General features: G+C 31.3%; 1 protein-coding gene across 1 annotated transcript; it reads left to right on the top strand.

The window, feature by feature from the left end:
• Window positions 1-3,949: 3,949 nt before the first annotated feature.
• On the top strand, window positions 3,950-6,738 carry LOC109788859 (squamosa promoter-binding-like protein 8). The gene is given in 5 exon segments (XM_020347696.2): window positions 3,950-4,361; window positions 4,492-4,791; window positions 4,793-5,218; window positions 5,871-6,010; window positions 6,387-6,738. Coding segments are annotated over 4 exon segments (999 nt in total). The 5' UTR covers window positions 3,950-4,361; window positions 4,492-4,498; the 3' UTR covers window positions 6,527-6,738.
• Window positions 6,739-26,160: the final 19,422 nt, after the last annotated feature.

Raw genomic sequence — 26,160 nt, 5'->3', positions numbered from 1 at the left:
TCTTAATTAAGTAGTATAGAAATGATATGGGTGAAGCTAATTAAAGTTTGTTAATTAAGAAGGAGAATCACATGGGGGGTATTTGCTTTAATGTAAAACATGATGGGATTTACACTGAAATAATGAAACAGAAGCAGTTGCACTTGTTCTAAAGAGTCCCTTTCAAGTGTTAAAAAGAAGGAGGGTGCGTTTGGAAAAGCAAGAAAGCGAAAATTGAATTAAGCATAGCATAAAATGGAGCTGGGTGTGTATGAATTAATCATGACGATATATCGATCATCTATGGCCACCACTCATCAAACGGACCAAACTCAAATCAGATCGTGGGTCCGAAAATTTAATGTCACCCTCTTCAGATTATAATTATTAACTCTTCCTGCCAAAAACACACACACATATATATATATATATATATATATATATATATATATATAAAATAATTCTCAGTTATTAAAGAATAGATTCATATTTAAAAAAAAAAGAAATTTGAATTCATTTTTTTTAACATGAGAATTTTATTGATGAATAATATGTATTTTTATAAGAATTTATAGAGTCTTTAGACATGTTATGATATGGATGAAATTATTCTGGGATTGAATTCATTTAAATTTTTTGTTATATATATATATATATATATATATATATATATATATATATATATATATTAAAATAATAAAAGCCTCTCTCTCTCTCTAGCTTCTCTTTTTGTTGAGTTCAGATTCGAGTTAATTGGCTTTTTGTTTTATTAGTTTGTCTACTTCTCACATTGCTAATTAATTACTGCTGCCCATGCTGCTTCTTCTTCTAACTTATTTCAGGGGGATTAATTGGACCTGTGGGAAAATATCTTCACCTTCAATCTCTCCGTACATGCATCTTCATCCCATTGATAAGAAAAAGGATGGTTGCATGTCAATTTCTTACAATAGTTTTAAATTTATAGGTTAAATTGTATTTTTTTTTTTTATTTTTAATAATATAAATTTATAATTTTTGTTTTTTAAAATTTTTAATTTTAATTTCTTAATTTTATATATTTTATAATTTTTATTTTTTGTTAAATATTCACTATAACAAAATTTGTTATTAACGACAATTATTTAATAGTAATAGTTTAATTATCGCTATTTAATTATATAATAAAAATATTAATAGCTAATATATAATAGTCACTTAAAATGTATTTATATTACACTAAAGTTTACTATTAACGACAATTATTTATTAAAAAAAGCTAGCCTCACATTGATTAGAGATAAGATAATTAAATAGTATATAAGTGAGTAATAACTATCACCTGATAAATTGATTTTATAGGGTTGAGTTAGACTCTTAATTCACTATAATAAATTAGTATCAAATCACCCACTATTACCAAGTTTAATAGAGCTATAAAACAATTAGAGAACAACTTTCACACCTTATAAATCTCACATCTCTTAAGAGATAAGACAATTAAAAAAATAAATTAAAATATATATAAATAGAAGACAACCCTCATCTTATAAATCTCACATCGACTAGAGATAAAAAAAAATATATAAGTTATGAATTTAGGAAAGAAAATTATGGGAATAAATTATTTAAAGTTTTACTAGCAAAAGATAAAAGTCACTAAATGGATAGAAAGGAAACAATTGAAAAAATAATTTTTAATAGCCTTTAAAATGGTTACTAGAATTGTCACTAAAAAAAATAAGTTTTCCCGACAATTTAGTAGGTCTTTACCAGCATTTTATATAAATGCCGCTAATAGTATTAGCGACACTGGATACACCATCCATTATTTAAATTTTGGTAAAAAAAATAATGGCTATTTATATGGCCGCTAAAGAATAAATTAATTGCCACAAAAACCTAATTTTGATGTAGTGATTTATTTATTAATCGTTAAAATTATAAGTTAATAATTATTTAATATTAAATAAATAATATGATAATTAATATTTAATAATATTAAAACTAAATTTTATATTTTATATTTATTTATTTTTTTATATAATATTAGGTCACAATGAACATTATAATTTTAATGATAAATAAACATTTTAAAAAGAGATTAAAATTATAAATTTTATAAAATTAAAGAATTAAAATTGTAAATTTTAAAATAAAAGACTAAAATTTTATATTTAATATTATAAAAGTATTAAAAATATATTTTAATCAAATTATATTACCAAATTTCATTGATATAAGTAGCTGTGTATTTTAACTAATAAATAGAATTCGATCTTTGTGTTGAATATGAATTTTTGATAAGAAACATTATTTTATTTTTATAGGAGCTCATCAAAATAATGATTTCATTTTATTAAAAAAAATACATTTTAAAATATCTTCTTTTTCTTAAATAAGACTCTGTTACAATTTATCCTTCTTAGGTAAATTAAACAACCTTAAATTTCCGTATTGTATAAATTTTTTATTAAATTCATAACCCTTTTTATGCTTCTTTTTATTATATTATTATATTACCATCGTTTAAAGGTAAACAAGTCATTGAATTAGTAACGTATTTATTCAAAATTCAGTGATTTAACAGTAGTTAAATTAATATTAATAAAATAATAAAAATTAAATAGTATATAAAGTAATATTAAAACACATAATATCATAACTTTATTATAAATATAACATTAAAAACTAAAAATGAAACATAATTTTATACGTTTTTAATATTTAACGTTTATAAAAAAATTCAAATAAAGTATGTCGTAATTCCAATTGTTATGTCTAAATTTTAATAACACACATTAATATTTATTAATAATAACAACTTTACATTTAGAGAATAATTTTATTTTATTTTATTTTTTAAGGAAAAAAACAAAAATGATGTTTTGAATTAAAAAATTCATTAATTCACTTTAAATCGAGTGCTTGCTAGTTTTTGACTAATATAATTCCTTGAGTAATTTTTCTCCTGACTGGTTTTATGATTTATTTGAACCTATTAGATCATCAAGTCATATTTTTTTTCCAATCCAACTAATCGATTCTATTCGATTTTTTAAAACAGGCATTACAAATTGTATATAGTATATTATTAGTTTCTCAATTCTCATTAAGAATTTAAGAAATAAAACTCATGACATAAAAATGATTAACTTTATATGCAATATATTTATTATTAAATTTTAATTCCATTACAATAAAATTGTCGTATAGTAACACACACCTTATAGTAATACAATATGTATGATTAAAAATTATTCATTTATATAATAAATATAATATATGTTGATATATTATTAAAAAATATGAATATAAACTATAATGACACACAAAATATGTTGTTAAATCTCATTCAAAATCAACATTAAAATTATATATAACTATATGTCAAATAGATATAGTGACACTTTTTGTATGCAACTATATATAACATTTCTTGTAAGGTTAAAATCAAAACTTCATCTTCATTATTTATCTACTAATTAAAAATTATCAATAAAATTAGATAACTTATAACTTAAATGAAAAATAATATAAAATATTATAATTACGTATTAATGGCGTAAAATTTTAAACATTTAACTAATTACAAATTATAGTATATGAGACTTAATATATTTTATAAAATTCAATAAGTTCACCTATATAACAATTGGATGATTTATTACATAGATTCTTTTTTGTTGTTGAGAAAAGTCTCATTCTCACCGAGTCTATCTCTACAGTACTAAAAGTGATATATATTTTTAATTATAATTCTATTTAAATTGAAAATCTAAATTTGATTGTTAATTAAATAACCCATGTATCTAACTACATGTGTTAACATCCTTATGTTAAAAATATGTGTAATATAATAGGAAAGTTTTGTTTATATTTTTTTACAAATGTGAAATAATGAATTTTGATGGATGAAATGGTAATTTCCTTCAAGTTGTAACATATGAGAGTACATATCACCCACCAATTACCCACTGTCTGCAGAAGCCGCCTCATAAACTGAGTTTCCCTCAAACTCTCACACACACTCTCACTCACTCACAGTCACACAACACACACTCTTACTCACCAATTGAGAGGGAATTAAGTAACTTTTATTGGTAGAGAGAGAGAGAGGGAGAAGGGGACAAAAGGGTTCAGCTTTTTGAGGGTGAAAGTGAGATCTTTTAAGCGCACATCCGTTTAGCAAGAGGTAAACACTTAAACCACAGACCCAGATAGGGAAAACCAACACACCCCAACATCACAAAAAAGAAAGAAAAAAAAAACTTAATGTGCACGCCATTGGGGTGAGATGAGATAGGAGAAAGAAGAAAAGAAAACAACTTCTCCAAATTAGGGCTTTTATTCTTTCCCATCAATTCCACTCCTTTGTTTCACTCTCAAAACTCCCACCACAGGTAACACCCCCCTTCATAAACCCTTCGTGATAATCCTTAAAAAACACAAAACCCATGTTTTTTTTTTTTCTCTTTTGCTTTTGTTGGTGTTCTTACACTCACCAATTATTGCTTTTTGTTTTGTTTTCAGTAGAGACATGTTGGACTACGAATGGGGGAACCCCTCTCCGATAATGCTCACCGGAAACGAGGACAACGCCGCCGCGGCCTCCGACCAAGCCCCCCGCCAAATCTTCGACCACTACGCCTCCCACACGCTCATCCCCGACCACTTCCTCCACGCGCCAACGCACTCCTCCGCCACCACCGCCGCCGCCGCCACCGTGGATTTCACCCACCACCACCACCACTTCAACCCCCAGCCCCATCACAACCACATGAACAACCACCACCACGCCTTCTTCGACCCACGCGCCTTCCACAGCGCGTCCCCCGCCTCCTACCCCCCCACCCCCCTCCATGCTCTCCCTTGACCCGCTCCCCCACGTCAACTGCGGGCCTGGGCCGGGTCACGGACCTGGCCCAGGCCCCGGCCTCCTCCTCGTCCCAAAGTCCGAGGATATCAACCGTCCTATGGACTTTGTCGGCTCACGAATTGGACTCAATCTCGGAGGGCGCACTTATTTCTCGTCCTCCGAGGATGACTTCGTGAACCGACTTTACCGTCGGTCTCGCCCCGCAGAGCAGGGTTCGACGGCCTCGTCGAACTCGCCGCGTTGCCAGGCCGAGGGATGCAATGCTGATCTGTCCCAGGCCAAGCACTACCACCGCCGCCACAAGGTGTGCGAGTTTCACTCCAAAGCTGCCACGGTCATCGCCGCCGGGTTGACTCAGCGATTCTGCCAGCAATGCAGCAGGTTGCGGTCGTTCTCAGTTCCCACCGTCGGAAATTCGTCAATCATTGAGTTCCACTTCCCCAGGGGCATTTCCGTCTTTCCCCACACCTACCTTTGCTTCTTGCAGTAGCGCAATTTTATTTCCCCTTTGAACGCATAAAATGCTACGCTGACTAACCGGTTAAATTTAGTTTAAATTTAATGTTCATTAAATTGACCGGATTTCGAAATGACCGAAACGTCCTTCGTTTTGATGTCTATTTTTGGCTGAATTATGAACACAACCTTAACTTGTTTTCTCCACGAAAAATGTTGCGAATTTTCACGCACCATGTTTATAATTGAATTTTTTTTAATTAATAATATTAAATCCACTTGTTTGTTCTTTCATGAAGTGAAATGGTTGGGGGAAAAGACGAAAGTGCCCTTGGGGGGAGTGTTGATAATGATTGAGTTTGCCGTACGTGGGGAAATCCCGAGGGCATTTGCGTCCCTAACATGTTTCTTGTTTGCTCTTACTCTACTTTCAGTTTTGCAACCTACGTACTGCATCGTTTTGCTCCTTTTAGTTAGTACCACTAAAAACAGCTGCATAGTGCATTGCATCAAGAAACTATATATTATTTTTTATGGGTACTTGTTTACTTAATTATTCTTTGATTTTGACGTGCAGGTTCCATCTTCTTTCTGAGTTTGATAACGGAAAACGTAGCTGCAGGAAGAGGTTGGCAGATCATAATCGCCGCAGAAGAAAAACTCAGCAGCCAACTCAAGAAATCCAGAAATCTCAGCCATCTTTGGATAATGTTGCAAGTACGTACGACCCTCTTATTTCTTAAATTCTTTCATCTTCGTCTAACTCTCACTGTGTTAAATTATCACTAATTGGTAATGATTAAGTACTAATTAACCACTAATTATGAGCCAAATTATCTTGTTGTGCAAAAGCAAAAATAATTTTTACTATTCCTTTTCATCTTAATATGGTGCAAATAATGTTAAACTATTCTAATCTAGCTCAATTTTAATGCCTCAATTTTTGAGTGGTCAAGGAGTTATTACTTATCACAAACATGCACGATTATATATCATTCTTTTTTGAAAATTATTTTATGGAGAATGAGGGTTTTTTCTTTCATTATTTTTTTTTTGTTTTTGTTACAATTTTGCATTTTTATTTTGTGAGTAGGATCTCCACCGGACTCCGGAGCTCAGTCTTCCTCGTCGGTGACAGTGGCGGTGTCGCCGCCGGATTATTTCCGGCAGAGGCCATACCAAAGTGCAAACCCTTCAACGACTTCAAGCTCACTGTTTTTCTCAAGCGGGTAGTGCATGTTGATTTGCATGGCTAATTAATATTTGCAAGGAAGAATTAACGGAGGAGCGTCATCATCAACAAATAATATATAGTGAACTACTACTTCCACTTGTAACTTAATTTCTCCTGATTTAATTTCCAACCTTTTTAATCTTCTGTTATTAATTTGTACGAATTGTGATTTAAATCATCTATGTTAATTATCACCACCCTTAATTTTCTATATCTGTTGTATATTTAATTTTCAGTAGTGTTAATCAATTATTGACCCTTTGGGGTGCTGCTATATACTCATGATCATGATCACTAGCTAGCTATAGCAAATAGAATTCTGCTCAATACCCCCTACTTTATGATCGGTTCAGCTTTCACTGCTGTAAAATTTAGTTATGGTAAACCGTAGAAGGGAAATTTGGACCCCTCTATTTGGATTTTCCCGGAAATAGGACCTGTTTGGTTCTGAGATTATTGTAGCAGCTGAGCACGGGTGTTCAGGCCTATACACATTCATTTTGGAGCATTGAATTATTTTCCTTTTGTCTGGCCCTGGAATTTTTCCGGAAAAATGAAGGGATCATGTAAATTATGAGTTTGCATAACCTACCGTGTATTATAAAAATAAATAAATAAAAATATAAAAATATAAAAATAGACTTGAATCTTAATTTGTAGCTAGGAACATTTATTGGAATCCCTAGCCGTCAAGCTGTCTCCTCTATGGAAGCTATATAGCTGTACTAAACCCAGTTATTGTTTCCAATATCAACCTGCAGATGCCCTTTTCTTTTTCTCCCTTTCTCTCTCTCTCTCTTACAATTTCATCATACATGTGTGGCTATTCCTTGTTAAGTACCTACCGGTTGGGTCTACCCAAAAACCAAAACCAAAGTAGAGGGAGGATAATTCTCACACTTAAAGGTAATATGATTAAAGTATATAAACAAAAAATTGTTAGCATAAAATTTGATCTTCTAATTAATCATAAGTATACGATTGAAGATATAATTTTATTTTTAAATGGGTTGATATATCTCTTTATTATAAAAAATATAATATATATGAAATATATACATTAATTTTATAAAACTGAAATAAGTCAAAGTTTATATTTTAAAATGGTATCTAAATTTATATTTTAAAATGGTATCAAATATTTCTCTACAATCCTGAAAAACTTTATGTTTTGTATATGGGTTCGAGTACCTCTTCACCTGTTACATATTAATTTTTCTGTTTTCAAAAAAAATCTAAATTTATTTTAACGACTATTTATTTTTTATTATTAAAAATATTTAATAATTTATTGAGTGAAAGACTAATTATGTTTGTAATAATGTGTTTGTGATTGACCTTGAATATATTGATGAGTTCATGTAGATAACATAAATTGAGCACGAATTGTTAACTAAATACAATTATATTGAGGCATATATGTAGCTAAAGAGGACTGTAATAATTAGAATCATGTAATAATTTGTTGTGTGTGTGTGTGTGTGGGGGATGTGTTTGGTGGCAACATGGTGACTCGTGACCATGAGTGGCAGGTGGTGTGCCTAAAGATGTGTAACGCGTTTAAGGTCACCCACCCATGTGGCGCATGTTTTTAATGGATAGTGCAAACAATAAAAACGGGAAGGGACACGTAGCTATATCGAGCTCTGAGTTACATCAAATTATCATTAATAGGGGCCTGCAATTTCAAGTTTTGTGAGAGGGAATTTCTTCATCGCTTTCGAGTAGTGTTAGTACCCTCATCAAATTAGGCAATGTGTTGTGTTGTGTGAGAGGACCTAGACAGCTTTTGTCGCAATTATAGCCAACAAATTATGCATCCTCTCTTTCACTCATAACACTTAGGGTAATAATATAAAAATATCTACCAAATTAATCACCTAAATCACTCTCTAATTTCCATCTAATTATGGCATCTCGTCACAAAGCTTAGCCTAATTAGCTACATCATTCACACACATTCACTTCCATGTTGCGTGCCCATAATATTTGTATTGCCTAGACTTTTTGTTCACTAAAAAATATATATTTTGTCCATATTGCATTGATTCTTTTGTTCCTAAAACTTATTCATGCGTGCCTTTTTGGCAAGTTAATTTGAATTATTGCTACCATTTCCTACTCGTTTTGTTTAAGGAAAGTAATTGGTGCCATTAGGAAGAAAATAATTAAACTACTTTCGGTAGCGACCTATTCTAACATATATATAGTTGTCAGTGTGTTTGAAACATATTTCAGTAATATTTGTTCCCATGGCTTGGTGCCTAAAATAGAAAACCAACTATACTTGGTTTCATCTTCTGCTAATTCTCTTTTTAAGTTGCTTGGAAAAAGTTTCTAAATATATAGATATTTAGTGGTTTCAGAAATTATTGGATAAAGGGACGTTCGTATACTTTCAACAAAATTGGAATATATCCTCTCAAATATCAAAATCATTGGTGGATTGCTCGAACAATCATGTATTATAAATTTATATTAAGTTTCAATGGTATGATACTCCTAATTAGCTTATGATAACACTATTATTGATACATGACATTTAGTAGATCTTAATTAATTAAGAACGAAACGTACATATGTGTCATACCAAAGTTTGTGTAAAATAAACTACTTAAAAACTAATGTGTTAATAAATTAGATTTAGTTTAAATTTAGTAGCTACTTTTGAAAAGAAAAATTGTATTCCTACGTTAGAATATATTTACCATGACTCATGAGAAATACAGAACGGAATTTATATACATTTTTTTTTGGCCTCTTTTGAAGACAGGCAATTATTTTGGGGTTTATATAGCATTAATTCTTTAATCATAATTAAAATTTCATCACAATAACTTATGTTGATAACCTTTATTACATGAATTATTAGTGAAACTTCCATTCTAGTTAAAGAAAAGAATACTAAAAATGTTCTTAAAAATTGCACAGAATTTTCCTCCAATTTCCTTTTTTATATAAGTTAAAATTTATTAAAATAGCTAGAAATACATATAAGAGTTAGTAGATCCTTAAACATTGTTTGATGCATTCAAGGAGACACATTACTTGTTATATTTTAAATTGACTTTTTTTTTAATGCATTTTCAGTTTTTGGTGAGTTGTTCTTAAATTATAAGGCCATATGTTCTTGAGTTATTGTACTTTATATTATAGAATAACATGCGTGATCCTTCTTTCAATTGTGCCGTAATTAGTTATTTTCTTAAATAAAAAATAACACGTGATATTGCCAATTTCTATTTGGTTCTACGGTATAAAAAAATAAAAATGTTATCAAGAAGCTATATAACAGTTTTTGTGTGTGTAGGTTTTAATTGTTACAAAGAAATGATAACATGTTTCTTTATTATTATTATTTTTTGCATTATTTAAACTTTATTATTATTTTATTAATATCAGTTTAACCAAAATTTCAACCATTTGAATCTCAAACTACTTCCTTGACTGGTTACATGATTGGATCGTTTATTTTTTTAAAAAAGTTTTAAATGTTTTTTGTTTCTTCAAAGTGTGACTTTTGTTTTAGTCTCATCATTTTTTTTATTCATTTTCAAATCCATATTTTAACAAAAATAATGACATTTTAGTTTCTTAACTAGTAACTTAAAATAAAAGATTTAATTTTTTAAGAATTAAAATGAACAAAGTTTAAAATTATAAATTAAAATCGTATTGTTTTTTTTTTTAAAATTAAGGAACTAAAAAAATAAAACTTTCATAAAGTCTATAGTATTTTTTTAAATACGAGTTAAAATATGTTAATTTATTCTTAATTTTATCTTAAATAATTATTTTTGAAATTTTATATACATTCACTATGTAAATTCGAAAAAAAATTAAACCTTAAGTAAATTTGTACTATATACTTGATAAAGAATCACTGAGTATAATTTTTGGAGTCCAAGACTAATTACCACGATATCATATTAGGTATTCAATCAATCAATTTATATGGAGTCAAATAAGATGAGTCTGAGTAACGAAGTTCACCCTTTAAGTTTTTGATATAAGTAGGAACTCAAACTTGACATCTTTCTGATAATGTTAATGTATAGACTTAACCCCTCCCCTACACGTGGATTCACCTCCTTTTCATTTTTGTTTGTTATTAGCTTCACAGTTTAATTATCATGTACGTAGCTTAGGAAATTCGCAAAATATGCATGAAAAAACAAGGAAAAGAAAGGGGTTAATTTCCCCATGCACACGCTGCAATAACTGGGTACATAATACACGTTTTCTAACAAGGTCGTTGCATTGCATGCATGAAAAAAAAAAAAAAACTATTATTCCTAATGTATGTTAAATATCGACAAGCAAACATTATTATTTTTTACTTTGACATACAAGACACTAATTCCTTTGAAATCTCGTACCAAACGATGTAATGGTTTCGTAAGCTCAATTCTTTAGCCTTTTTATCTTATCTTGCCATGTTGTTTCCTTTGTTGTTATTCTTGAAAGGTATTCGATCGTGGATGTGGCTTTCTTTGTTTCGGGGCCTTCCCATGAACCTTCCAAGAAAACTGTGGTGGGGCCATGCACCAAGCACTTTCATTGGGTCTCTTAATTTACTTTACTTCCTCCAACTCTTTGCTATTTCACTTTACAAGAATGGAAGCACGTTATTATTTTATATAGTGCTATAAGCTTGTTGCATACCAACAACATATATAAATGTGAAATATCACCATCAAACCTTGCTTGTGCTTAAGATTTGGTGTCGTGACAAAAGTTTAAAGCAGTAATCAAACTCGACAGCAAAATTTTCATTGGTCATGTAAGATGCGTCTTGTCCACGAAGCTTCGTACGAAATTAGCCTAATCTTGTATTAATCTAAATGGCCAAAAACGTTTTCTATTGTCTCACGACAAAACACCGATAAAAGTAAGCTCTATTAAGTCACTTTATAAATCTAATCATTTTTCCTTCTCTTGATATGCAATCACAGAAAATATCAAGTTCAGATACTGTGAATAAAAAATACATGATTAGGAAAAAAGATTTTGCTAAAAATGATCAATATCAATAAAATTTATAGATATTTTGTACTAATAATATAATTAAAAAATTAAGATACACAACTTAAAAAGAAAAAAGAAAAAAGTTTAAGATCTATTTACTTGTATTTTTTATTTTCTGTTTTCAATTTTTAATTACAAATTTCAATTTTATTTTCTATATTTCCTGTTCAAATCACTGAAAACAGATAATATACAGATTGAAAATAAATGGTAGTTTTGTAATTAAGAAAATAAAAGAAGAAAATGAAAAATACAAATATAGGGGCTTAACATTTTCCTCACATAATCTTTTAATTTTTATTAAAATAAGTTGTTAACGAATTGTATTGCCTAGTACAAATTATGTATGTCGCACGTTATATCAAAGTTTAAGACATGCATGTTAGATGATAAATACCTTTTGACAAGAAATTTTTAAGTGTACGTGTTATGAACTTATGACTTATGAGTACACAAATTAACTGTTATAAATAGACAGCGAACCGTTGATGATGTTGATTTTTGCAGAAGGAAGTATAACCTCTGGATTCTAGCTAGAGTAAAAAATTAACAAAATCACTGTTCATAGAAAAAACTATCATATATAATAATATAAAGCTTTTATTAGCAGAAACAAACAAAATTGAATCAGTTTATCCAGCAAACGTCTCTAAAAAAAAAAAAAAGTTAATGACCAAATTTAATGATAAAAATTGTTTTTTTAATCCCTCATAATAATTTTGGACTCACAAAAGCTGTAGTGATGATTATCTTTTATAAGTTTCAAATATTTTTCCTTTAATTTTAATTTTTCTTCTATTGCGTTTTTTTTGTGAGATGAAGAATCTACTATAATATGAATAAAAAAAATATACTATAATGAATTTTAGCTTCTGCGTTGCATCCAAAAATTTGTAATATATTTTTATCATTAATTAACTTCATCCAAACATGAATGACATGATTCAAAATCAATTTTACAAAAATAATTTCATTCAAAATCAAGTTTTTCAACGTCCATCAATCGATACACTAAGATTACTATGTGAATAGTTATTTTGTTAATTATTTACTGTGCATAAAATTTAGATATACTAAATGTAATCATTGGTGTTGCTTATGCGTGAATAGGGTTTTAACTTGAAATCATTAATTAAATAAAAATCGATCAAATTTAAAAGCATTCATATGTAAGAATTAACTATTTAAAATTATGAAAGTTGTATAACACTATAATTTAATTCATTGAAATTAGTTAATTAATATAATTCATTAAATAAATAATTTTATTTAATTTATATTATTAATGTTATAATTCTTAATATATATAATACAACACTATAATTTAATGCATTAAAATTATTTAATATAATTCATTTAAATAAATAATTATATTCAATTTATATTATCAATGTTATAATTTTTAATATATAATAAATTATTCACACATAATTATAAAAAAAAATTACTAAATATATAATTAAATAGAACGAAAAATTGAATATTATAATATTTTGAATAATAACAGCTAACGAAAATAATTACTTTAGTAATTTATTTTAAAACTGTAAGTAATAAATAAAAAGTTGTTAAATAAATAATTAAATAAATTTTTAAGACTTAATTAAGTTTTAATACTCTTTTTTATCACTATAATTTCATTAACTTTACCCTGATTTTTGTAATTAAGAAATTTCATTTTAATTCTTATATATTTTACTTTTCTTCCTTTTAGTTAATGTCATCTATTATTACGAGAACTCAAAGGTAATGATACAGAAACTATAAGAACTAAAGAGAGAAAACGTATTAATAAAAATTCAAATGAAATATTGTTAATTAAAAATACTAAAAATTAAAATTCATAAAATTATAGGAATTTAAAATATAGTTAAACTTAATATATATATATATATATATATATATATATATATATTTGATACGTTTTTAGAAGTATAAAATTATTATTAAATAATTTTTTCGATCATGTTACTATGAATGAATGATTTAGTTTTTAGTTAGTCAAATAAATTTATTTTCTTTAACTTTTTTCTCATTACGAAATAGTATATATTCCGAAAAATTATTTAAATAAGTGGTGACGTATGATGATTAATTATTAGCATGTATTCCTAGTAGATATCAAACTTTTCATATATACTGTTAGCAGAAACAAACAAAATTGAGTCAATTTATCCACCAAACATGTGAATTTAAGGTGAAGAATGTACTATCTATTCCTTTGCTAGATCAAATATTCTTTTTTCCTAAAATAGAGTTTTATTATAAACAATCACTATTTTTTTTCAGGTAAGTGATATAATTTGTTTTTTCGTTAATTTTTTTCATTAAAAACCTTTAATTAATCAAATGTCAATTTTACTTTATTTAATTAGATAAAGCTTAGGCCATTTTTTTTTCTTTTATATAAAAACTACAAAATTTATTATTTTTCATGGCATCCTAATCAGATTTGTCAAAAATAAAAATCATAATCAGATCATGAGTACCAGAAATCAATTGGATTTTTGTCACAATTGATCTATAATGTGGTTAGTAAGTTAATCTACACAACTATATAAAGAAAATATTCCTTTCTAAGTAATATATTGTTGTTGATTTTTATTTTTATGACTTTTTTTCTTTATTCATTTTCTTTCACATTATTGTCTTTTAGTTTTATTCACTTTTTACTTTACAATTTTATTTTACTCTAAAACTACTTATAAGTAATTACTTATAAAATAATTATTAAATTTTCTTTTTCTAAAGCATGCACAAAATGTCGTATAATTATATCTTTTAATTTCTTTTTTATATTTTTATAATCTAGCTCTTAAGGTTAAACATTTACTTACAATTTATGAAATTTCACAAATTATTTTTAATATATATGAATGAGGATACAAAATACTAATCTAGTATTGTTATTTAAGTACATGGATACAATATTTTGTGGCATATCATAGATTGTAAATGAATTTTTAACCACAAGAACTAAATTGCAAAATTGTAAAAAGATGAAAGGACCTAACCACAAAATATTTTAGTTAATTTAGAGACCAAATAATGTATTAAACTTGTAAAAAAAACAGAATATAACAATCAGAACATGAATAATGATTTGTCAAAAAATTATTAGGGATTAAATATTGCTTTTCTTAAAAATAGGTTACTTTATGTTATTATCATTTTTTCTCTCTAAAGAAACATACACATTAAAGTCAAAAAGTCAGCATTAGCTACGACATTGACAATCAAACAAGAAGTTGTGATGAAGATAAAGTCAAAAACCTATTGAGCCTTGGTGAAGAAAAAATCATTAGTCATGTGTGACACTCTATCTCACATACATCACATTAATAATTGTAATAATAATTTTCTAAAATAATCTTACTAAATGAATTAAAACCTCAAGGTAGAAGTATTACATTAAACTAAACTCGACAATAACAAAATCAAATTTGAAATTGATTACAGGGAAAACAAACTTAATACTAAAAACAATTTTGACTAATAGAATCTAGGTTCCTAATTCAAATATTAATAGAAAACAATTTCCTATCCATTGTTGTGATGTCACATCTTATTAGAGCATTTTCAGTACAAGGTTTAAACCTCTCCTCCAACATTATCTGTAAGACCCGTAACACATCCTTCCCTATTCTTCTCATTTTCCTTTTTTCTTCACTTGCATTTGCTCTTGGTTCCCTAAGGCTCAGATTCTTTCTCTTAGGCTGAGGTGTTGAGCATCAAAGGGATCCATCTCTCCCAACTCACGGACATTCGAAGCTAGCTATGGGCACGGAGCTTTCTTTTCCTCTCTTTTTCCATTCTTCTCTTCCCGGAGCTCGGAATCTTCTCCATCGAGGTAAGGGAAAAAGCTGGAGTTGGTGGAGAAGTTCAGAGATTTGAATCTCTGTGCGGAGTTAGCTCAGGATCACATTAGTTGTGGGATGATTACCATAACTAGTGAGTTCTTGAGGCAGGTTGGACAGAAGCAGTTGCAGGATGTTGAGCTGGTGAAACTTCTTGGTTTGCTAGGAACTGAGAAGGCTGTTGGTTTTGAGCTGGGAGGAGGTCCTACCGCTGGTTGAGTTCACGTAGAATAATAGCTTTCATGCTAGTATTGGGTCGGGACCGTTTGGAGCCTTGTATGGCAGGAGATGTAGGACTCCTCTGTGCTGGTATCGAGTTGGTGAGTTAGTGGTTGTGGGACAGGAGCTAATCCTACAGACTACTGAGGAGGTGAAGCTGATTCAAGAGAGGATGAAGACTGCTCGGAGTAGGCAGAAATCATATGCTGATAAAAGGTGTAAGCCTTTGGAGTTGCGGAAGGGGAACATGTATTTCATGTGTCCCTGCTGAGGAGGTATGTTCATGACCCTGGTCATGTGGTGGAGCTGGATGATGTTTGGGTGAAAGAGAATCTGACGTTTGAGAAGTTGCCAATAGCTGTGGTGGATCATAAGTTGAAGGAGTTGAGGGGCAAGTCCATTGCCCTAGCAAAGGTGTTGTGGGATGCAGCTACTGGTGAGGCTACTTGGGAGGTTGAGCAGTAGTGTAGAGAGCGGTATCTGTTTCTATTCCCAAGTAAGACTATTTTCGGGGACGAAAATTCTTGTTGTTGGGGAAATTGTAAGACCCGTAACACATCCTTCCCTATTCTTCTCATTTTCCTTTTTTCTTCACTTGCATTTGCTTTTGGTTCCCTAAGGCTCAGATTCTTTCTCTTAGGCTGAGGAGTTGAGCATCAAAAGGATCCATCTCTCCCAACTCACGGACGTTCAAAGCTAGCTATGGGCACAGAGCTTTCTTTTCCTCTCTTTTTCCATTCTTCTCTTCCCGGAGCTCGGAATCTTCTCCATCGAGGTAAGGGAAGTTAGTTTTGGTTGTGATTGATTGTTGGGAATGAGCTAGAAACTCACATGATGGATGATTGTTGCGGACTGATGGCTGAGATTGATGAAAATGGATTTTTCCGGGGTTTCGGGGTTTTGATGAAAATTCGGGGATTTTCTTTGTTTGATGTTGCATGTGTAAAAAGCTAGGATTTTTGAGCTGTTGGATAAAAATGTGGAGTTTTGAACAGATTGCATGTGTTTGGATGACTTGATTTGTGCAGGTTTGATGAAATTTTCGAAGTAGGTAAGGGTTCCTGTTTGAATTTGCGTCGGGCGTAGTTCTTCACGCTGGGCGTGATTTGAAATGGGAAATCCCTGGGTGAATCGAGCCAGGCGTGGGGAGAACCACGCCGGGCGCAATAGACCTTTGTAGGTCTCTGGTTGAGAATTGCGCCGGGCTCGATGCGCCGGGCGTGAATTTGATTTTTAGAATTTGATTTTATAGTCTTCATGAAAGTTGTAGCCTTGGATGTTAGTTTTCCAATGGCTCTGAAATCACCCAAAAAGGAGTTTTATAACTCTAGATATGGCTGTTTTAGTGAAGAGGGGTCGAGCTGCTAGCTGTGTTTATAGCTGTTGCAGTTTTTATCATTTTTAACAAGGTAGATGAAAGAATTTGGACTTGGTGTCTTCATGAGAGTTGTAGGAAATCTTCTTATCTTTCTTATGAGATAAGGATGAGCATGGTAGGAGTAGTATAACTCCTGATGCGCTGTTTTCTGTGAAGGTTTCCATTTCGCTTTTAGTGATTTGGTTAAGTTGAAAGTTGTTATAGGTGCTTAGGCTGATTGGTGTTGTGTGGGTGGGTAAATTGACAAGATATATGAGTTTTAAACAAGATGGTTGGGTCATATTATGTGTTGATCATGCTGTTTTAAGCTGATATTGATGTGTTGCGCTGAGCGCGGCCCTTGTCGCGCTGGGCGTGAGACTCCTTGAGAGTCTCTGCCTCGAGGGCGCTGGGCACAATTTGGTTTGCGCTGGGCGCGAGACCAAGGCAGGTCTCTGCCTTACCTGCGCCTGGGCGCGAGTTGGGGCACGCCGGGCGTGTGAGACTCCTTGGAGTCTCTGCCTGGCCTGCGCTGGGCGCAATTGGGTATTGCGCCAAGCGCGAGAGAGTTTTGGACTCTCTGGCTAAGTCTCACCGGGCGCAGGCACGCTTGCACCGGGCGCGTTGGCCCCTAGAGCCCTCTGGTTGTGCCACGCCGGGTGCGACCGTGAGTGCGCCGGGCGCGTATGAGGATGTGAAGTTATATGCTGAATTTGATGATAATATTGTTTTATGCTGAACTAAACCGAAATTGATGAATATGATGTGATGACTAGCTAAAATTGCTGTTTGATGATGTTGAGCTGTGTTAGGTGTATATTGCTGTAAGATGCTTAGATGTGCTGTAAGACGATAGGCTGTTATTGATGATTTTAAATGCTGATTTATAATATGGCTGTGCTTTAGAATGATGAGCTGAGTTGTGAGTAGTAAACTGTGTTGAATACTACTTAGCTGTGCTGTATGCTGATTTTGTTGTGCTGTGCTGTGAGTTGTTTTGCTGTGCTGTTTATTGCTGAGCTGTATGTTGTGTTTAGCCACTATTGTGGTGCTGTTATAGCCGCTATGTCGGTGCTGTTAGCCACTATTGTCGTGCTGTTATAGCTGTTATGTCGGTGCTGTTAGCCACTATTGTGGTGCTGTTATAGCCGCTATGTCGGTGCTGTTAGCCACTATTGTAGTGCTGTTATAGCCGCTATGTCGGTGCTGTTAGCCACTATTATGGTGCTGTTATAGCCGCTATGTCGGTGCTGTTAGCCACTATTGTGGTGCTGTTATAGCTGCTGAGCGATGCTGATATTGCTGAATTTGCTGTGGTGTAGTATAAGCTGTATGGGTGTGCTGATAGCTGTAGATGCTTTTATTTTCATATTTATGTATGTATGTCGATTTCTTTACAGTAGCTTACCCTTTGTTGTCTCCATGATGTTTGGACTGCAATGACCATACTATGTATGGGAGCAGAGCAGGGTTAGGTTGGTGCTGTTGAGGAGAGTCAGTAGCTGGTAGATGAAGTTTATTTCTGTTGATGTATTTAGCTACTTGGTTAGCAATTGATGGATGTATTTTGTTTTGTACACTCTAACTCTAGTCAGATTGGGGACCTTGTATATATATATATATATTCTAGATCCTATATTTATATACTCGTTCTCTTCTGCCTGGTGTTTCCGGTGTGCTGTGTTGTGCGTGTAGTGACCAGCCGGGTCGTTACATTATCATAATCATATTCACCTACAACCATACATCGAAATAAACCACAAAAGAAACGAGAGTAAGTAACATCTCACTTTGGCTATCTGTGCAAGCTATGCTCAGGTAGCCACACACATACCAACAATAAATAACATTAGTAACTATTCCATACATTCAACATCATTCACATTTATAATTCACAATAAACAAGACATAGCTAAACAATATACATTAATCACATGATATAACAAAGTATATACTACACATCTCCACATTCATCAAGTTCATAACTTAAAAGCAGGAAGGATGTTATGGTCATGCAATGGAAGAGACTCTCTAAGCTATATGTGTGTGACGTCAGTAAAATCAGTTATCCCAACCTAAAGGCATGAGTAGGTTAGGAAACCATGTCGAGCCTGTGACACCCTCTACCCTATATACATATTACACAATAAATAAAGATAAATAAAATTCTTCATAAATAAAATCCAAGTCTCTAACCACATAAGGGTAAAGAGCTCACATTCATAAATCATAAATCATAGTTTAATGCAAAAATTACAAAAGAATGAAATCAAGGTTTTCTAAGAAATTTAACAAGAGTAACATTCTAAATTAATCCTAATTAAGTCTCGATGTCACATGTTCTATCATAGCATACCCCATAACCAGACTTAAACCTCATCATCAACATCCTTATGTTGATGATCACTTGCAACACAATAAAAATACACATAAAACAACAAGGGAGTGAGAAACATCTCACTCGAGTTCAGATTAGAAATATATGTTAGGCAACATATAAACAATCATAACAAATACCATGCAAGTTACACATAACCAAGCACATCTCTCAAGTTACAAATGCATTAGAACACATGCACATTCACTTATCATACAATGATGTCATGGACTCAACTTATAAATGCATGCATGTGGTGCCATACGGAAGTTGCACATTTCTCATGATTGGCATGGTGCTGCAACAACATACTTGGGGGCACATTTATTCATAAATACATTATTGGTGACCCAAGGTACACCTAGAATAGCTCATTACATCACTGGCAAGCGACCTAAGCAACACACCTGGAATAACTCAATAAATCATTGGCATGCAGCCTAAGCGGCATACCTAGAGTCATATATGCACATGATGCATGTCAAGCATTCACAGTGTCATAGACTTTTCGTCTCACTTGGCATATCATGTCTCATGGCACTTGTTCATATTTCACATTTTCAAAACCATCCTATAAGGGCACACACATAAAGGTTCTCATCATTGAAATGTTCATAGAAAAGCATAATCCACAAGGAATCAGTAATAAGGCAATTTACATTCATTTCACACCTTTAAACGCACATTTAAACATGTAAATATCAACAAGGGTCACGCTCGGAGCGCCTCAACTAACGCCTAACGAATTAAATGCCGCACCAAAAGTAGAGCAGTACGCTCGACACACCCCTAAGTGCGCTCGATGAATTTAAGGTCACGCCTAAAGTGGAGAAAAATGCTCGATACAACTTCACATGCGCCCAACAAGAATTGATGCACCTGACGCAACTTTCCTACGCCCAACACATTTTTTTTGAGCCTGACTCAATTTTCTTGGGAACCTATTAATTTGCACTCGACACGAAGAACCGTGCCCGACACCCTCAACGCGAACCTACACTTTGCAATCACACGATTTTCACATTAAAACATATATTTATGCAATCCAATCGGTATAATAACTTCTATAACACTAATTCATACTTAATTTCACATTAAACACTTCAATTCTTGTGAAATTATCATATCCCTAATTGTTCCTTATAGGGTTTTCCATAAGAACCCACAGAGCATTCTAATCCATGCGCAACATCCAACAAGGAACACATCAGAAACATCAAACACCAAATAGAAAACATTTAGAATTCGCCTGTTCCTATGAGCATGCATCATGCAAGGGATTGGGGGCAAATCCTATTACCCAACAGATATTCCCACACTCTCGAGCTAGGTTTCTCACTCCCCTTTACCTTGATGACCAGAAGTCGAAGCACGACGAAATCTAGTTGTTCTTCTTCTCTGGGTTCTCCTTGTTCTTCATAAGCATAAGAGAGAAAATGAAGTCAGAAGAGTGGTTACGTAAAAATGACTCCAATTCCTAGGAACTTCCCTTAACCCCTTTTCTCAATTAATAAGTTAAAAAATAAAAGTATAATTTAGCAAATGTCCAAAGTGTCCTCCATTCCCTCTCATAAACAATTAAAAATAATCAAATACACTTCTTCTTTTTTAATTAAAATAACATATATTTAACTTTAATAAAATACATTTCATAAAAACCTGTCTCATATCAAATAATCAAATATTAATTAAAAATAATGCTTTATATTAAAATAGAGCTTTCATAAAATAGATAAATAATATAAAATATACTTCTCCCTTTTAGTAAAAATAACATATGCTTTATATAAAAATAAAGCTCATACCAAATAACTAAATAATATTAAAAATCCTTCTAATAAGCACATTAAAATATTAAAATAAATACTAACATATTATTAATATAATTTATAAAAATAGGGGTGTTACAGAGTCACAACCATCACAATACTCTACACTAAGAGGATATACAGTAGTGGCGCGTCAAGATAGCTATGTTGTGCAAATTTCATCCAATGCACACAAAAGGAGAGGTTTCAACTTCCAAACGTAGTTATCCCCAAGATCATGAATCTCTAAGCTTTTATACAAGGGGGACATTCCCTGACATCGTATTACGCATCATACCCATCACAAAACACATTATGCACATGATACATGTCAGACAAGACCAATGCATATTCATATCACTTATAGTCATATTTCTCAATTCACAATAATCACATTTCTGCTTGAAAATTCACCAAACTTCCACATTGCTAAGTTACACTTAGACTTAGTCACATGATCTATCACATGTTTCTCACATAGAACATATATCAAAATATCAAGAATAACTTTAGCAAAATCATATATATTCCATCAGAGACTCAACAAAACACTCTTAATTACACATAATTCATTCAATATAGCCAATTAGTTCATATAGTTCATATATCCCACAATTATTCCAATTGATTAATCAATTACACGTAACTCAGACACAAGAATAGGGTGACACTTGGGATAGGGTGCCTCGTGGTTGATGCAATTGAGGCTGAGAGCACTCTTTTCTCAATAAGAGGATCACGCCTATCGTAACCCTCCTAGGCTCGATGAATTTCACCAAGGGAATCCTTGGAACTCCTATGCCCGGCGTGAATATCCTTATACCTGGCGTCAAAACCACAAAGAGTATTCTATGTCTGACTAGGGTCAGGTAACACTAGGATGGGTGCACTAGTTAACATTTTCTTAAGTTCTTGGAAGCTCTTCTCACATCTAGAGTCTTAGACAAAAGGTTGGTTCTTCCTAGTCAACTTACTCAAAGGTAAAGCTAGTTAAGAAAAGTCTTATAGTTATCGACAAACCCCAAGAAACTCCTAATCTTAAAAATCAACCTTAGTTCTTTCTATAACACCTTACTCATAATTCTCAACTTAATTATTCAATATTTATTTCATAAATCAACCAAATTAATTATCTTCATTATATGATTCACTTTTCTGAAATAATGATTTTTTTTTGTTTTTTAAAAAAATAGTTAATATATAACAAGTTATTCGTCGAGCAATATTTATATTCCTATTTCAGAATTTGAAATTACTATACAAATTTTATTATAAAATTCTTATCATTTATAATTTAAATTTTGAAACATTAGCAGGTAAAGAAACCACACCATATCCATTGTTATGATGTCACATCCTATTAGAGCATTTCCAGTATAAGATTTAAACCACTCATCCAACATTATCATAATTATATTCACTTCTTGGGAAATTGTCTCATTTCTTGAGCAAGCAAGAAGTAGAACCGTATAGCCTTTTCAACAGCAGTGGCAGAATACATCTTAGATGCTGGGTGTTGCTCACAATTACTATGGATCAAGTATCAATTAGAAGACTACTCAAGTCTTGAATCTAATATACCTATATTTTGTGATAACACCAGTGCTATAAACTTATTCAAAAATCCGATTCAAGATTCTAAGACTAAACTTATTGAAATACGATATCACTTTATTCATGATTATGTTCAAAAAGGTATTATTGACATAAAATTTATTGATATTAATCATCAATGGGCTGATATCTTTACAAAGATTTTAGCTGAGGAACGATTTACCTTCATTAGAAATCACCTAGGATTAAAATCTATACTATAATAGTTTCTTCATGCATCATATTAATTTGTTTTCATTTATTCGTAGTGCATATTTCATTTGATTACTGTTATGTCTACCACACATCATCTTAGTAATCTAACGTGGTAACTTTATACAATTTATATGCACTAACGTCTTGTTTAAGTGTGTTGGGAGTATTGATATTCACAAGCATATTGTGTGGAACTCTCATAACTCCATAGACTTGTCATCTCAACATCAAATCTTCCCTTATACATCATATCATCATGCCAACTTGTGACTCATCATGACCTTCTGTACAATTTTATTTATTTATTATTTTCTTTCTTTCTTTCTTTTTCTTTTCGTGCTTATAAAACTAACTCATCTCATTTCCTCTTCTCACCAAATCCTTTTCAAACTCTAACATCTCTTTGAACGTGATCATCCTCCTTGAACCTATACTCTCTTCATATCTTTCCAATTGTTTCTTTTGATTAGGTTGACTGGGCACTCTAGCCTTCATTGGCATCCCCTCTACACATTGTTATAATGACAACTTCCAACTTCGGGCAACCTAGTCAAATGAATCTTTTCCTAAGTCATTTTTTCTCTACCCTCTTGTTCCCAAATTCCTCCACCACACCAGTTGCTCCACCTTCTTTTCTTAGGATCCTTCGTTTGCTCCATCTTCTTCCACCACACTAGACCTAGCCTAGCTTTTGTTAGTGACAAAAGGTGGTTAAGAATAACCAATGTTTTCAAACAAGGAAAAAAGAAGAAACAACACTTTTTATTTTTTATTTTTTTTGTTTTATTTCTCTTCTTCTATTTCTCAAATATGTTTTGGTGTGCTACTTAAATAAAAATATATTTCTATGTTGCTTCATTACCTGTGTTATTAATGATCTGATTTATTTTAATCATGCATCTTTTCAGAGGGAGTTCTTTATGCCTTGACTTTAGTCTAGAAATTCTGTATAATTTCTTTTGTTTTGATCAAGAAAATGTTTGGACCTAAACTGATATGCTTTGGTATCTTAGTCTGTCAAATTCTGTATCGTTTAACTGACAAGACTAAGAAAATATGATGAACTAAATGTCATAAAAAAATATTAGATCTTAATTAAATATGCTCATATAATTCCTCTTATCTTGGTTGTATATAATTCACATCGGTTTGATAATCGTTTAACTGAGTCTATCTTATAAACCCCTTTTCGAAATATGAACACTCATTTCGTCTTCTCAAAAAGAAAATCTCTTTCAATAAAACAAAGAATAATTTTTTAAGGATGTTTGTCACCATCAAAAAGGGGAAAATTATTAAATTAAAAATATTTTGTCAAGATAGAAGACAATTCCTTAAGTTCTAATGATGACAAATAAAAAAATTTCTTTAAAGATGGTCAACATTCTTCAAAGAGAAATCAAATCAGAAAAAATGTGGAATATATATATATATATATATATAGAGGAGGGTTCAAACGACACTGGTGTAACTTTTACTAAGTGTTACACCACTTAATAACTTTATATTAAATGTAAATTTTATAAATCCAACCGTTATATTGAAAGTTCATATCTCTTAGATCATATATACAAAATTTTATATTAATCCAAGATGATTTGATACTTCATTCTCATAAAACAAAATTGATGTAATATATTCATTTCAAAATACACTAAAATATGAATACTTTGATTACCTTCAAGTTGTTGTTCAAATTTAACAAAATTTGATATATATGATCTAAGAGATATGAACTTTCAATCTAACGGTTGGATTTTCAAAATTCAAAATTAATATAAAGTTATTGAGTGGTGTAACACTTAGTAAAAGTTACACCGATGTCGTTTGAACCCTCCTCATATATATATATATATATCATTTGTAAGATGAAGGAAGTCAGACGAAGCATACAATCTATCTGATGACATTAAATGAATACTCTTGAGTGAGACCAATATTAAATTTCACTTAATGTGTTATTCCTTAACAGATTAGACAAGAAAAAAGCTTCGAAACTCTCGAAGTTTATTTAAGAGAATAAAGACAAAATATTCTTAAGAAGAAATAAGAATAATCTCGGATATCATGAAAAGGTGTTGCAACAAACTTCTCTATGCCAATTTCAACTGCTCTGTACTGACATTACTTTTCCCATGCTTTTTTTTAGAAGGAAATAATTATAAGTAGTCTGCAAGATCAAATAAGAGATGCATATCTTACTGAAAGGCATTTAATGTTTGTATTAAATGCATCAACAGTAATCTTTAGGATCAACAATGCAAACAAACGAAGCAACTCATAAAGAAAATTGAAAGTTATACTCAAAGTTGTTGTAACAATCATCTTCTTTGAAACTACTATATAAGGATCAAGCCTTCAAATAAAAAAGAAGAAGAAACACTAAAAATAAAAAGATCAAAACTTACTAATAAGTTCACATTGAGAAATATACTGAGACATACAAAGTTGAAGTACTTTAAAGAAGCATTTCATTGAAAATCTTGTGCATAGTTCTTTGCAGAATATTTTGTGCTTAATTTTTGTAGCATCATGTCTAAAAGAGATGAAGCTATCTTTGTAGAATACTTGGTGTTGAGTCTGGAGAGGCTTCTTGAAAAGAATACTTGGTGTTGAGCTTGAAGAGGCTTGTTCAAAAGAATACTTGGTTTTGAGCTTGGAACCATGAAAGCTCTTATAAGAGCTTGCTAAGCCATGAAAACTCCTAATGTCTCCTACAATCTTAGGGGTGGGTCAATCTTGGATAGCCTTAACTTTTTCAAATTTAACCTTAACTCATTCCTTACCAACTATAAATCCCAAAAAGTTTATATTTTCTAGACAAAAATTATATTTTTCTAAGTTGGCGTAGAGATCGTTGTCCCTAAGAATGATTAAAACTTTTTTAAAATGACCTATTTTTTCATTAAGGCTCTTACTATAAATATGGATATCATCAAAATATACTACTATATACTTACCTATACAATCCCTAAGAACACGGTTTATTAACCTCATGAAAGTGCTAAGAGCGTTGGTCATGCCAAAAGGCATGACTAACCATTCATATAATCCAAACTTGGTCTTAAAAGCGGTTTTTCATTCATCATCTTCTTTGATTTTTATTTTGTGGTAACCACTTTTAAAATTAATATTAGAAAATATGAGTGCTCCATGCAACTCATCTAACATATAATCT

This window comes from Cajanus cajan, chromosome 3 (assembly GCF_000230855.2).
Source record: "Cajanus cajan strain Asha chromosome 3, NIPB_CcT2T_4, whole genome shotgun sequence".
In the NCBI taxonomy this organism is placed as follows: domain Eukaryota; kingdom Viridiplantae; phylum Streptophyta; class Magnoliopsida; order Fabales; family Fabaceae; genus Cajanus; species Cajanus cajan.
The sequence above is the reverse complement of the archived record's forward strand: the minus strand, read 5'-3'. Positions and strand labels throughout refer to the sequence as shown.